Source organism: Panulirus ornatus, chromosome 26 (assembly GCF_036320965.1).
Source record: "Panulirus ornatus isolate Po-2019 chromosome 26, ASM3632096v1, whole genome shotgun sequence".
In the NCBI taxonomy this organism is placed as follows: domain Eukaryota; kingdom Metazoa; phylum Arthropoda; class Malacostraca; order Decapoda; family Palinuridae; genus Panulirus; species Panulirus ornatus.
The window spans coordinates 12231295-12247533 of NC_092249.1; the positions used below are offsets into that span (position 1 = coordinate 12231295).

At 41.1% G+C, this 16239-nt stretch overlaps 1 protein-coding gene across 2 annotated transcripts in view; it reads right to left on the bottom strand.

The window, feature by feature from the left end:
- The window catches only part of LOC139757454 (acyl-coenzyme A diphosphatase NUDT19-like), a 182476-nt gene that overhangs the window by 69473 nt on the left and 96764 nt on the right, over nt 1–16239 (bottom strand). Inside the window, exons 5-6 of one of the 2 annotated variants that reach the window (XM_071677981.1) lie at nt 7178–7357; nt 5828–5936 (exon numbers count right to left, since the gene is read on the bottom strand). In XM_071677981.1, coding sequence (XP_071534082.1) covers nt 5828–5936; nt 7178–7357 — 289 coding nt within the window. Of the gene's footprint in view, nt 1–5827; nt 6036–7177; nt 7358–16239 lie in introns of both variants that reach the window. The other variant, XM_071677980.1, reaches the window with a different exon arrangement.

Consider the following 16239-nt stretch of genomic DNA (forward strand, 5'->3'; position numbering starts at 1 on the left):
TGAGTGAGGGAAGATTGACCAAGAGGATATATGTGTCGGAGGTGGAGGGAACGAGGAGAAGAGGGAGACCAAATTGGAGGTGGAAAGATGGTGTGAAAAAGATTTTGTGTGATCGGGGCCTGAACATGCAGGAGGGTGAAAGGAGGGCAAGGAATAGAGTAAATTGGAGCGATGTGGTATACCGGGGTTGACGTGCTGTCAGTGGATTGAATCAGGGCGTGTGGGGCGTCTGGGGTAAACCATGGAAAGCTGTGTAGGTGTGTATATTTGCGTGTGTGGACGTATGTATATACATGTGTATGGGGGGGGTTGCGCCATTTCTTTCGTCTGTTTCCTTGCGCTACCTCGCAAACGCGGGAGACAGCGACAAAGTATATAAAAAAAAAAATATATATATATATTATTTTTTTTTTATTTATTATACTTTGTCGCTGTCTCCCGCATTTGCGAGGTAGCGCAAGGAAACAGACGAAAGAAATGGCGCAACCCCCCCCATACACATGTATATACATACGTCCACACACGCAAATATACACACCTACACAGCTTTCCATGGTTTACCCCAGACGCCCCACACGCCCTGATTCAATCCACTGACAGCACGTCAACCCCGGTATACCACATCGCTCCAATTTACTCTATTCCTTGCCCTCCTTTCACCCTCCTGCATGTTCAGGCCCCGATCACACAAAATCTTTTTCACACCATCTTTCCACCTCCAATTTGGTCTCCCTCTTCTCCTCGTTCCCTCCACCTCCGACACATATATCCTCTTGGTCAATCTTCCCTCACTCATTCTCTCCATGTGCCCAAACCACTTCAAAACACCCTCTTCTGCTCTCTCAACCACGCTCTTTTTATTTCCACACATCTCTCTTACCCTTACGTTACTCACTCGATCAAACCACCTCACACCACACATTGTCCTCAAACATCTCATTTCCAGCACATACATCCTCCTGCGCACAACTCTATCCATAGCCCACGCCTCACAACCATACAACATTGTTGGAACCACTATTCCTTCAAACATACCCATTTTTGCTTTCCGAGATAATGTTCTCGACTTCCACACATTCTTCAAGGCTCCCAGGATTTTCGCCCCCTCCCCCACCCTATGATCCACTTCCGCTTCCATGGTTCCATCCGCTGCCAGATCCACTCCCAGATATCTAAAACACTTTACTTCCTCCAGTTTTTCTCCATTCAAACTTACCTCCCAATTGACTTGACCCTTAACCCTACTGTACCTAATAACCTTGCTCTTATTCACATTTACTCTCAACTTTCTTCTTTCACACACTTTACCAAACTCAGTCACCAGCTTCTGCAGTTTCTTACATGAATCAGCCACCAGTGCTGTATCATCAGTGAACAACAATTAGCTGCCTAAACAGGTAAATACATGTTAAGAAAGAAGCAGCATGAAGGTATTAAGAGAGAGATACAAAAATTTAAACATAAAAGTGGGAACATATTCATGACAACCATATTTGGAGTTTCATTTTTTCGTTTTACTGTGAACAAACGTGAAATATGCAAAAACAAGCCTTTACCATAGTCATTTTCAGGAAAAGTATGGAATATGAGAAAAAGAATGAAGAGATTAATCTGAGCTCCTTATAAAAAGGTGGAAAGATTATAGGAAGAGGGTACCTAGATACAATAAAACAAAAGGAGGAAGATTGCAGAACTTCACTCCTGGGGTAAGAATCTATCATAATCTTTCATCCTCAGATAGATGACTCTACTGCCAATGAGAGGGAAGGCTCTGGCAGTAGTAGTAGTAGTAGTACCAGCTCCTTCCAAAACCTTTCCTTCTCTGTTATACCTTCTTGTTCTATTCACTATACCAATATTTTTGGCCCCTATAGTAACTTCTTAGTTGAACACCATCTGTCCAGTACCTCTCCTTATACCTTACTTCTCTCTGAGACACAGTTGTCTGATGATGTTCTTACTAGTCCCTTTTTTCATATCTGACTATAACCTCCATTCATGATTCTGGTTCAAAGGTGGTGTCTGTGCTCATTCCAACATCAACACACCTGTTGCACACTTCAAGACCTCGAGTCTTCAAACTTTAATGTTATGTGGCTCAATGTCTGTCTCCCTTCTACCACACTTTTCCTCTGTTTCACCCATTGCTCTCTTAATTCAACAAATCTTGTCTTTCTTCAACTATCTAAACTCCTGATAAGAGATTGTGATATCCTCTCACCAAAAAGCCGAGATCCTCTACCTCAGGGATTTCATTGTTCACCATAGGGAATGGTTGAACTTCTCCCATATGGATAGTGGAGAGATTGAAGCCCTCACATTCTCCATTCTCTATGATTTAGAGCAAATTATCTCCCGCCCTATCTATATTCCTGACTGCTGTGACCACTATCCTTGTATTCTGGATTTGTTTTTCACCTCTAGTCCATCCTGCTGTAAATACACAATATCACCTCTAATTGGTTCATTGATTACACTCATAAATGTACCTACTTTGATGGCATCTGCCCCTCCAGCAGCCCCTTCTAAGCGTAAACATTGGCACCTCAACAAAGCTGACTGGAATAACTTACGAAACCACTTTTCTGACTTTCCTTGGGTAATCACTGTCTCTAATGTGGTGATGCTTCTCTCTCTCTCTGGCAGACGCATAGCATGGGTTATTCTTGCGAGAATGGAAGCATTTATCCCCTCTTCCTCCAAGACAACCACTTTATCTAATCCATGGTTCAACTATTTCTTCTCAAAGGCCATTGAACAAGGGATAAGGCATTTTGGGCTTGGAAAAACTTTTGTTCATCTGTCTCCCATTCAGCTTTTTATCACTGCCTCCACTGCCTGCAATAGCTGCAAGCACATATTCTGTGAGGCAGAGCATTCCTTTATTCAAAGGAAGTGCAATAACCTCTCCCTGACATCCATTGATAGGTATTTTTGGTCGTTAATAAAAGGTATCTTTAACAACTTTTGTCACTCTACCTTTCCTACATTTATCTGTTTTGATGGTACTATAGCTGTCTCTCCCTTAGATAAATCAAGTCTCGTTGGTTCCTGATTCTCCTCTAACTCCATCTTGGATGACTCTAACATTCCTTCAACCCCGATGCTCCTCTTACAAATCCTACGCCTCTTCCCGTAATCTCTTTTCGATCTATATGGAATGCGCTTCTTTCTCTGGACATAAGCCAGGCTTATGGTCCTGATGGCATCCATCCCTGTGTGCTGAAAGAGTTTGCCTCTAAATTTGTACCTGTGCTTGCTCTTCTGTTCTGTTTCTGTTTAAAACCAAAATTTTTTTCTTCTTAAAAACCTACATTGATGCATCCCATCCCTAAGAAGGGTGATCACTGACCCCTCTATCAAAAATCACAGTCTTCTCTCTGATCACCAGTATGGCTTCAATAAGGCAAGATCCACCAGTGATATTCTTTCCTATCATACTAATGTCTGGTCATCATCCTTGACAGATCTTAGGGAATCATGTGTAGTTGCTCTTGACATATATATCCAAAGCCTTTGACCGGGTGTGGCACTGGGGTCTCATCTCTAAGCTCCCCTCTTTTGGCTTCCCTCCCTCACTCCACTCCTTCATATCTAGCTTCCTCTCCAGCCGATTTATTTCTGTGGTTGTTGATGGATCGTCATTCCCACTTTTCTCTATTACCAGTAATGTCCGTGAATGTTCTGTCCTGTTCCCTGCACCTTTTCTCTTTTTTTTTTTCAACAATCTCCTCTCCTCCACAAATAATCCAATGCATTCACTTGCTGACGACTCAATACTACTTTCATCCACATCCTTCAGTTCTGCTTCCTCTTCTCTCATCCGATCTGCATCTCGTCTTGACACAGCTTCCCCGACAAACTCAGACTTGGAAAGGATATCCCAGTGCGGTACATAAAATCTTGTTAAGTTTAATACCTTCAAGATCCAATTTCTACCCATCTCTCTATCATAAACTCCTCAAAACTCTTGTTTCTCCTTTGACAGTTCTGTAATTCCATCTCTCGACTCAATGAACAAACTTGGTATTACATCCACTCTTTCTTGGAAACCACACATTACGGGAATAGCTAAGTATGCCTCTAAGAAACTGGGAGTCACATTCAGAAATCAAAACTGCTTCTCTTCTGAACAGTTGCTCCGTTTATACAAGGGATTGATTCCTCCTTGTATGGAGTACTGCTCTCACATTTGGTGTAGTTCTACCTCTGTATGCCTACTCGACAAAGTTGAGTTGAAAGCGATTCGACTTATAAACTGTCCCTGGCTAACTTTGCCCTTCTTCGCAATGCTGGTTCACTTTCCCTCTTTTATAAGTATTACTCTGGTTTCTGCTCCCAAGAGCTGGCTGCTTGTGTGTCCCCACCACTATCTAGACCACACAATACTCAGCAAGCTGCTGCATTCTATGGCTATCAGCAACTCAAGGGTGGGCTGTTTTGATACCTGCTTCTTTCCATACATGTTGAAGCTTTGGAACTCTCTACCTTCTCATGTTCTTCCTGATAATCATGACCAAGCACAGTTCAAAAGAAAGGTCTTCCACTTCCTCCATAATTTGTATATACTTTACCTGGCTTTTTCTTTTGCCATTTCATAATTCTCTCTATATTTCAATTGTAGACTTTTGTCCGTGACTGGAGCCTTTAACATCAAAGAAAAAATATATAGAAGCTACAGGAAACAGCAGCTTGTTGAATGCCATATGTCCAAGGCTTCATGGCTGAGACATGGGTACACAGCTCATCACAAAAATGGCCAAAATAATGTATCTATCCATCTGACTATCTACATATCTGATGCCTGTTCACTATGGGAACACCCTCTAAGAGGTGGCCATGGCAAAAGAGTCTCCATAACTGGTGACCTCCAGTGACACTTTTTAGCCTTTAGTTCCTCACTCTTAACAGGCTACAGGCCAAAGGCAACTCTACTTAATGTTCTAACCAACTACTTCTGCCTACTGTCACTGCCAAATATTCCAATCTGCTACTTCTACCTTATGCATCCACCTAGTGTTCCTACCTACTACATCTACTTAATGCTCTTACCTACTACTATTACTACTATTACTACCCAATGTTTCTATCTAATGCTCCTTCCTATTATTTCTATCCACTACTTCTATCAATTGCTCCTACCATTTTGCCAAAGGCCTAGTGCATATCATTCACCACAGGAAAAATCTACAGTTAGGTGTTGACATATATCATGTGTGACAAGGAGAGATTGTATGTATGTGGACAGAAAGCCAGCAGTCCACATGTGGGGTGAGGTAGAAAGAAAAGCAGCTACTAGGGTCAGAAGAGTGTAAATTGATAACCACTCAAGTGCTGGCTCACTAAGTAGCCATCACTAACCTTCTTGATACCCAAGCGGTTAGTACCAGTAACGTACCTACTTGGCTGATGGCTGACTTCCAACTATAACCTGCTACAATAACCCAAAATACTCACCACCATCAGTACTGTAATATAGCCATAAAAAAGACCCATCAAAGAGAGAAAGGGCAAGTCCTTAACTTTTCTGAGAGCATAGCTTCCATGGGTGAATGAAGACAACAGGACTAATTTCTTCTCTATACTTTTCTTTCATCTACCATGGGTTGATCCAATGTATAAAACTTCCAAACTCACTAGCAGGGAATGGCAAATACTTTACTGAGGAGAAGTGTCTCTTCCTTTTAAAAACCTATCAGCAATGACAGGACTGCGCTCTTCCCATACTTGTATGTTTCATGTGGATCAATATTCTTTGGGGAAAAAAATATTGTGATCATTGTAAAAATTCTCATTCCTGTAACACAGTATGTTAATTATTACTAACCTGGCAGGAATGAAACAATTCCATTGATGGTATGATTTACAACAGGAAAATAGTGGTCCAATCCCTTCTTTCCACGTTGGTGAGCAAATCTTTTAAGTTTCTCAAAACACTGAAAATTAAGAAAGCGACTAATTTCATAAGCTTGTGGTGGAGGTAGCCAAACATTCCCTTTGTACCACTCTTGTAAAACAGCTGGAGGGGATATAACCTGTAAACCAAGTCTGAATAAATTTTAATTATTTCATGAAATCTCCTTTAGAAAATACATAATATTTCTAGAGTTCTGGTTTTGAAAGAAAATCTATTGAGCTAAAAAATTCATAACTGATTTTATGTTTTTGTGCCTCTCAGAAAACCTTCAGAAATGACACCAGGTTAAGTATCCTGTTACATCACTTCAACAGTGAAATATGTAGCAATGGGTAATGTAGAGTACTGATGATGTAATAGCTCACCCAGTGACTGATAACTAAATTTCTAGATGTGATGATACACATGTTAAGAATTAAGACAGGAATACTGTCACTAACACTAATGCCATCAGCAGGCTCTTCTTACGTTGATCCTATAATCATGGGAAATGACAAATTTTCAGTTTGTTGTTGTTGTATTCAATCTATTATATTTCACGATATTTTGGTTCTTATAAAACATAACATTTGCTCAACCCTGTTACAGTGCTCTGCTAAATCTTCATAATAATAAACCTGAGAGTACCTTAACACAATGGACATCAAACTGAGTGTGAAACTGATGACCCTAAATCTTATAGGCTTCTGATCGCTCTTCCAAGAGGTTTGGGGATACTACAGAGCAGGCAAGCAGCACCCTGCAACATTACTTTGTGCCTATTGGCTTTTCTCCCAAGCAAGGGTCAAGCGGTACACGTCAAGTGCAACAGATGGAACCATCTACTCCTCCCCTTAACCATCACCACTGCCTACCCTAACATACCCCAAGCTATTCCCTTAAGTATATAATGTTGCAAAAGTACACTGTATTTGTATAATACTACAAAAATAATACTATTGTACACTTGCAGTATGATGTATAATAGGACACTACATGGATATGGGATTTTTCTAAAAACTGCTTACATGCTACCAAAATTCTAAGACCACTGTAACATAGCAAGACACTTACATTAACCAATGAAAAAAGTAAAAGTAATGGCAAAAACTAAAAAGAACATGAACCATTTTTAGAAAATTTCTCAAAACTGCATTTTTTTTTCAGCCTCAGTATTATTCATGTTCAATTTCTGATTTCTCCAATGTAAAATTTTTTCATTCTTTTTTTTTTCCTATGAAGTATGTACCACTTGCTTACAAAAAAGAAGAAAAAACTCACTTGAAGACCAACAACTTCCTCATCATCAAATGCAGGTTTTGGCATAGAATCCAAGAAAGTGATAAAAAAGATGGTGTTAAATCTCCGTCCCTTCTGGGAACTTGGTGTGAGCCAACTTATCCACTCATGAAGGTCCCATACTGCAGGACAGCCACCAATCTCATGAAACATGGCAAGAAACTGCAATGATAAGAAAAAGCAATCACTGCCTGTAGTTACAACTCAAGACTGCTGAAGGATAACAATGAGGAATGTGATGGCCAATGAACAAAGATGGATGAAATATAATGGAAATGGCTGAAGAGCTACTGAGGTTACTGAGTGAGGGGTTATGATAGGTTGTTCAAAAAGGAGAAAAATGGAATGGCTACATGAGTCAGTGCAAATAACATTCAGTTAGAAACAATTATATTATCATTATCATTACTATTATTATCATTAATGTTATTATTATCATTATTATTATTATTATTGAGTGTGGTAGTGGTTTTGATGCACGAGACCGGGTTATAGTGATGGGTGATTTGAATGCAAAGGTGAGTAATGTGGCAGTTGAGGGAATAATTGGTATACATGGGGTGTTCACTGTTGTAAATGGAAATGGTGAAGAGCTTGAAGATTTATGTGCTGAAAAAGGACTGGTGATTGGGAATAACTGGTTAAAAAGAAAGATATACATAAGTATACGTATGTAAGTAGGAGAGATTGCCAGAGAGCGTTATTCGATTGCGTGTTAATTGATAGGCACGTGAAAGAGAGACTTTTGACTGTTAATGTGCTGAGAGGTGCAACTGGAGGGATGTCTGATCATTATCTTGTGGAGGCGAAGGTGAAGTTTTGTAGAGGTTTTCAGAAAAGAAGAAAGAATGTTGGGGTGAAGAGAGTGGTGAGAGTAAGTGAGCTTGGGAAGGAGACTTGTGTGAGGAAGTACCAGGAGAGACTGAGTACAGAATTGAAAAAGGTGAAAACAAAGGAGGTAAGGGGAGTGGGAGAGGAATGGGATGTATCTAGGGAAGCAGTGATGGCTTGCACAAAAGATGCTTGTGGGATGAGAAGAGTGGGAGGTGGTCAGATTAGAAAGGGTAGTGAGTGGTGGGATGAAGAAGTAAGATTATTAGTGAAAGAGAAGAAAGAGGCATTTGGACGATTTTTCCATGGAAATAATGCAAATGAGTGGGAGATGTATAAAAGAAAGAGGCAGGAGGTCAAGAGAAAGGTGCAAGAGGTGAAAAGGAGGGCAAATGAGAGTTGGGGTGAGACAGTATGATTGAATTTTAGGGAGAATAAAAAGATGTTTTGGAAGAAGGTAAATAAAGTGCGCAAGACAAGGGAACAAATGGGAACTTCAGTGAAGGGGGCTAATGGGGAGGTGATAACAAGTAGTGGTGATGTGAGAAGATGGGGTGAGTATTTTGAAGGTCTGTTGAATGTGTTTGATGATAGTGTGGCACATATAGAGTGTTTTGGTCGAGGTGGTGTGCAAAGTGAGAGGGTTAGGGAAAATGATCTGATAAATAGAGAAGAGGTAGTAAAAGCTTTGTGGAAGATGAGAGCCGGCAAGGCAGTGGGTTTGGATGGTATTGCAGTGGAATTTCTTAAAAAAGGGGGTGACTGTATTGTTGACTGGTTAGTAAGGTTATTTAATGTATGTATGATTCATGGTGAGGTGCCTGAGGATTGGCGGAATGCTTGCATAGTGCCACTGTACAAAGACAAAGGGGACAAAGGTGAGTGCTCAAATTACAGAGGTATAAGTTTGTTGAGTATTCGTGGGAAATTAAATGGGAGGGTATTGATTGAGAGGGTGAAGGCATGTACAGAGCATCAGATTGGGGAAGAGCAGTGCGGTTTCAGAAGTGGTAGAGGATGTGTGGATCAGATGTTTCCTTTGAAGAATGTATGTGAGAAATACTTAGAATAGCAAATGGATTTGTATGTAGCACTTATGGATCTGGAGAAGGCATATGATAGAGTTGATAGAGATGCTCTGTGGGAAGTATTAAGAATATATGGTGTGGGAGGTAAGTTGTTAGAAGCAGTGAAAAGTTTATATCGAGGATGAAAGGCATATGTAGATGTATATATAGAGGAAAGTAATTAGTTCTCAGTGAATGTAGGTTTGCGACAGGGGTGTGTGATGTCTCTATGGTTATTTAATTTGTTTATGGATGGGGTTGTTAGGGAGGTGAATGCAAGAGTTTTGGAAAGAGGGGCAAGTATGAAGTCTGTTGTGGATGAGAGAGCTTGGGAAGTGAGTCAGTTGTTGTTTGCTGATGATACAGCGCCGGTGGCTGATTCCTGTGAGAAACTGCAGAAGCTGGTGACTGATTCCTGTGAGAAACTGCAGAACCTGGTGACTAAGTTTGGTAAAGTGTGTGAAAGAAGAAGGTTGAGAGTGAATGGGAATAAGAGCAAGGTTATTAGGTACAGTAGGGGTAAGGGTCAAGTCAATTGGGAGGCAAGTTTGAATAGAGAAAAACTGGAAGAAGTGAAGTGTTTTAGATATCTGGGAGTGGATTTGGCAGCAGATGGAACCATGGAAGCGGAAGTGAATCATAGGGTGGGGGAGGGGGGCGAAAATTCTGGGAGCCTTGAAGAATGTGTGGAAGTCAAGATCATTATCTCAGAAAGCAAAAATGGGTATGTTTGAAGGAATAGTGGTTCTAACAATGTTGTATGGTTGCGAGGCGTGGGCTATGGATAGAGTTGTGCGCAAGAGGGTGGATGTGCTGGAAATGAGATGTTTGAGGACAATATGTGGTGTGAGGTGGTTTGGTCGAGTAAGTAATAATAGGGTAAGAGAGATGTGTTGTAACAAAAAGAGTGTGGTTGAGAGAGCAGAAGAAGGAGTTTTGAAATGGTTTGGCCACATGGAGAGAATGAGTGAGGAAAGATTGACCAAGAGGATATATGCGTCAGAGGTGGAGGGAACGAGGAGAAGTGGGAGACCAAATTGGAGGTGGAAAGATCGAGTGAAAAAGATTTTGAGTGATCAGGGCCTGAACATGCAGGAGGGTGAAAGGCGTGCAAGGAATAGTGTGAATTGGAACGATGTGGTATACCGGTGTCGACGTGCTGTCAATGGATTGAACCAGGGCATGTGAAGCGTCTGTGGTAAACCATGGAAAGTTCTGTGGGGCCTGGATGTGGAAAGGGAGCTGTGGTTTCGGTCCATTATTACATGACAGCTAGAGACTGAGTGTGAATGAATGGGGCCTTTGTTGTCTTTTCCTAGCGCTACCTCGCACACATGATGGGGGAAGGGGTTGTTATTTCATGTGTGGCGAGGTGGCGATGGGAATGAATAAAGGCAGACAGTATGAATTATGTACATGTGTATATATGTATATGTCTGTGTGTGTATATATATGTATAAGTTGAGATGTATAGGTATGTATATTTGTGTGTGTGGACGTGTATGTATATACATGTGTATGTAGGTGGGTTGGACTATTCTTTCGTCTGTTTCCTTGTGCTACCTCACTAACACGGGAGACAGCGTCAAAGCAAAATAAATAAATATGAATAAATAAATAAATAAATAAATAGAAAAAAAATATAATATATAAAAAGCGAGATATACATAAGTATACGTATGTAAGTAGGAAAGATGGCCAGAGAGCGTTATTGGATTATGTGTTAATTGACAGGCGCGCGAGAGAGACTTTTGGATGTTAATGTGCTGAGAGGTGCAACTGGAGGGATGTCTGATCATTATCTTGTGGAGGATAAGGTGAAGATTTGTATGGGTTTTCAGAAAAGAAGAGTGAATGTTGGGGTGAAGAGGGTGGTGAGAGTAAGTGAGCTTGGGAAGGAGACTTGTGTGAGGAAGTACCAGGAGAGACTAAGTACAGAATGGAAAAAGATGAGAACAATGGAAGAAAGGGGAGTGGGGGAGGAATGGGATGTATTTAGGGAATCAGTGAGGATTGCGCAAAAGATTCTTGTGGCATGAGAAGCGTGGGAGGTGGGTTGATTAGAAAGGGTAGTGAGTGGTGGGATGAAGAAGTAAGATTATTAGTGAAAGAGAAGAGAGAGGCATTTAGACGACTTTTGCAGGGAAAAAATGCAATTGAGTGGGAGATGTATAAAAGAAAGAGACAGGAGGTCAAGAGAATGGTACAAGAGGTGAAAAAGAAGGCAAATGAGAGTTGGGGTGAGAGAGTATCATTAAATTTTAGGGAGAATAAAAAGATGTTTTGGAAGGAGGTAAATAAAGTGTGTAAGACAAGGGAGCAAATGGGAACTTCAGTGAAGGGCGCTAATGGGGAGGTGATAACAAGTAGTGGTGATGTGAGAAGGAGATGGAGTGAGCATTTTGAAGGTTTGTTGAATGTGTTTGATGACAGAGTGGCAGATATAGGGTGTTTTGGTCGAGGTGGTGTGCAAAGTGAGAGGGTTAGGGAAAATGATTTGGTAAACAGAGAAGAGGTAGTAAAAGCTTTGCGGAAGATGAAAGCCGGCAAGACAGCAGGTTTGGATGGTATTGCAGTGGAATTTATTACAAAAGGGGGTGACTGTATTGTTGACTGGTTGGTAAGGTTATTCAATGTATGTATGACTCATGGTGAGGTGCCTGAGGATTGGCAGAATGCGTGCATAGTGCCATTGTACAAAGGCAAAGGGGATAAGAGTGAGTGCTCAAATTACAGAGGTATAAGTTTGTTGAGTATTCCTGGTAAATTATATGGGAGGGTATTGATTGAGAGGGTGAAGGCATGTACAGAGCATCAGATTGGGGAAGAGCAGTGTGGTTTCAGAAGTGGTAGAGGATGTGTGGATCAGGTGTTTGCTTTGAAGAATGTATGTGAGAAATACTTAGAAAAGCATATGGATTTGTATGTAGCATTTATGTATCTGGAGAAGGCATATGATAGAGTTGATAGAGATGCTCTGTGGAAGGTATTAAGAATATATGGTGTGGGAGGCAAATTGTTAGAAGCAGTGAAAAGTTTTTATCGAGGATGTAAGGCATGTGTATGTGTAGAAAGAGAGGAAAGTGATTGGTTCTCAGTGAATGTAGGTTTGCGGCAGGGGTGTGTGATGTCTCCATGGTTGTTTAATTTGTTTATGGATGGGATTGTTAGGGAGGTGAATGCAAGAGTTTTGGAAAGAGGGGCAAGTATGAAGTCTGTTGTGGATGAGAGAGCTTGGGAAGTGAGTCAGTTGTTGTTCGCTGATGATACAGCGCTGGTGGCTGATTCATGTGAGAAACTGCAGAAGCTGGTGACTGAGTTTGGTAAAGAGTGTGAAAGAAGAAAGTTAAGAGTAAATGTGAATAAGAGCAAGGTTATTAGGTACAGTAGGGTTGAGGGTCAAGTCAATTGGGAGGTAAGTTTGAATGGAGAAAAACTGGAGGAAGTAAAGTGTTTTAGATATCTGGGAGTGGATCTGGCAGCGGATGGAACCATGGAAGCGGAAGTGAATCATAGGGTGGGGGAGGGGGCGAAAATTCTGAAGAATGCCTTGAAGAATGTGTGGAAGTCGAGAACATTATCTCGGAAAGCAAAAATGGGTATGTTTGAAGGAATAGTGGTTCCAACAATGTTGTATGGTTGCGAGGCGTGGGCTATGGATAGAGTCGTGCGCAGGAGGGTGGATGTGCTGGAAATGAGAAGTTTGAGGACAATGTGTGGTGTGAGGTGGTTTGATCGAGTAAGTAATGTAAGGGTAAGAGAGATGTGTGGAAATAAAAAGAGCGTGGTGATTGGTTCTCAGTGAATGTAGGTTTGCGGCAGGGGTGTGTGATGTCTCCATGGTTGATTAATTTGTTTATGGATGGGGTTGTTAGGGAGGTGAATGCAAGAGTTTTGGAAAGAGGGGCAAGTATGAAGTCTGTTGGGGATGAGAGAGCTTGGGAAGTGAGTCAGTTGTTGTTCGCTGATGATACAGCGCTGGTGGCTGATTCATGTGAGAAACTGCAGAAGCTGGTGACTGAGTTTGGTAAAGTGTGTGAAAGAAGAAAGTTAAGAGTAAATGTGAATAAGAACAAGGTTATTAGGTACAGTAGGGTTGAGGGTCAAGTCAATTGGGAGGTGAGTTTGAATGGAGAAAAACTGGAGGAAGTAAAGTGTTTTAGATATCTGGGAGTGGATCTGGCAGCGGATGGAACCATGGAAGCGGAAGTGGATCATAGGATGGGGGAGGGGGCGAAAATACTGGGAGCCTTGAAGAATGTGTGGAAGTCGAGAACATTATCTCGGAAAGCAAAAATGGGTATGTTTGAAGGAATAGTGGTTCCAACAATGCTGTATGGTTGCGAGGCGTGGGCTATGGATAGAGTGGTGCGCAGGAGGATGGATGTACTGGAAATGAGATGTTTGAGGACAATGTGTGGTGTGAGGTGGTTTGATCGAGTGAGTAACGTAAGGGTAAGAGAGATGTGTGGAAATAAAAAGAGCGTGGTTGAGAGAGCAGAAGAGGGTGTTTTGAAATGGTTTGGGCACATGGAGAGAATGAGTGAGGAAAGATTGACCAAGAGGATATATGTGTCGGAGGTGGAGGGAACGAGGAGAAGAGGGAGACCAAATTGGAGGTGGAAAGATGGAGTGAAAAAGATTTTGTGTGATCGGGGCCTGAACATGCTGGAGGGTGAAAGGAGGGCAAGGAATAGAGTGAATTGGAGCGATGTGGTATACCGGGGTTGACGTGCTGTCAGTGGATTGAATCAGGGCATGTGAAGCATCTGGGGTAAACCATGGAAAGCTGTGTAGGTATGTATATTTGCGTGTGTGGACGTATGTATATACATGTGTATGGGGTGGGTTGGGCCATTTATTTCGTCTGTTTCCTTGTGTACTCGCAAATGCGGGAGGACCAGCGGAAGCCCGACCTTTCAAAAACGCCTCCTTACGGGGAATTTGGGGAATAGTTTTAAAAAAAAAAAATTATATATTTTTATTTGTTCATTTATTCATATTTATTTTTTTTTTTTGCTTTGTTCGCTCTCTACCGCTTGTTTTTAAACCTTTGGGTAGCACAAGGAAAAACACGAATTTTTTGTCCAAAAACCCACCATTACCATGTTTTATACATACCCCGTCCACACTCGCAAATTTTTCTTACCTATACATTCAAACTTATAACTAATAACACCACAGACATTTTCATTTATACAATTTTACATAATTAACTGTTTTGCTTTTTGTAATAATGTAATAATGTTCACCCGAATAACCCACCACAAATGTGCATTACATAGTGTAAAAAAATAATTTTCCAATAAATATTGGGCCAAGCCCATAATGGGGGTCTTCTTTTTCAGGCCAGACAACTGAAGTTTCAGAACAACCATAGCAAGGGGGGTTTTGCCACTGTGCCAGGGAAATCAAAGAGAAGAAAGTTTTGTTTTTCCAAGTCATCTGAGGGTTTCATTTGCTGACTACATTCAGGTTTTGTAGACCATTTTTTGGAGGGTTCTAGTTTTTTTTAAAATTTTTATCTTTGCATTTTGTGTGAACCGTATATTAGACCGTTTTTTAAGAAAATAATCAATACTTTTATTTTTTTTTATAACAACACCTTAAGTTTTTTTTGGGAGATCAGGGTGTTTTTCACAAAGAGACTTTATTAATTTTGTAGCAGTAGAAATGGTGATGGTGCTTTGCACCCCAAAACCAATTTGCGGTATTTTGGAACGCCAGGGAAAAGTTATTATTGGGTGTTTATTGCTTTGGGGCCCCCGTACACACACCCCATTTTTTTCTTGTCCCCTATGTTTTTAGAGACTAGATGAACCTACCCATTTTTTCCCGATGTTACCCCCCCCCCTGTGCAGAAAAATTTGGGGTGATAAAATATTATATCCCTGGAGATTAAGAGGAAAAGAATACTTCCCACATATTCCCTGGTGTCGGGGGGCAATAGGAAAAAGGGGGGGAGCGGGGGGCTTGGAAATTATCCCCCCATGTTTTTAGTTTTTTTTAATTTTTAAGGAACGTGGAGGGGGACCCCCCCCCGTGAGGTATTCCCTTCAAAGGCTCTGTCCTATGTTCTTTTATGCTAAACCCCATAAACAATGGAAAATGGGCCCTTTAGTTATGAAAGAAAAAAAAAAAAAAGATTTATATTTTATTATATTTTAAATTATATATATAAAATATATAAATATATATATTTTTATTTATTTTTTTTATATATTTTTTTTTTATTTTTTTTATTTTACTTTTGTTCCCCTTTTTTTTTCCCGGGGGGGGGGGGTTTGCCGGGGGGCCCCGGTTTTTTTTTTTTTTTTTTTGCGCAAGGAAACAGATGGAAAGAAATGGCCCAACCCCCCCCCCTACCACATGTATATAAAATACGTCCACACACCGCAAATATACATACCTACCAGCTTTCCATGGGGTTTTTTCCCAACGCTTCCAAAAATGCCTGATTCAATCCCTGACAGCACGTCACCCTGGGTGGTATACCACATCGATCCAATTCACTCTATTTTTTTTTTTTTTTTTTTCCCTTTTTCCCTCCTTTCCCCCTCTTTGCATGCTTTAGCACCCGATACCACAAAATTTTTCACTCAATTTTTTTTTCCTCCAATTTGGTCTCCCTCTTCCCTTGTTCCCTCCACCTCTGAACAATATCTCTTGGTCAATCTTTCCCACTCTCCTTCCATGTGCCCCAACCCTTTCAAAAACACCCTCTTCTGCTCTCCCCCCAAACAACGCTCTTTTTATTTCCACACTTCTCTCTTACCCTTCGTATCACTCGATCAAACCCCCTTTCACACCACACATTGTCCTCAAAAATCTTTCAAGCACATCCCCCTCCTGCGCCCCAACTCTTTTCCTTTGCTTTGCCTCGCAACTACACTTTGTTGGAACACTAGTCTTAAAACCCATACCTTTTTTTGCTTTCCGAGGAATGTTTTTTTCGACTTCCAACATTCTTAAGGGCCCCCCAGGTTTTTCGCCCCCTCCCCCACCTATGATCCACTTCGCTTCCATGGTTCAATCCGCTGCCATTTTTCCAAACTCCCAGTTATCTAAAAAACACTTCGGCCCCTAAAGTTTTCCCCAATTTCAAACTCCATTACGGGACCTCACCCCACGGGACCTAATAACCCT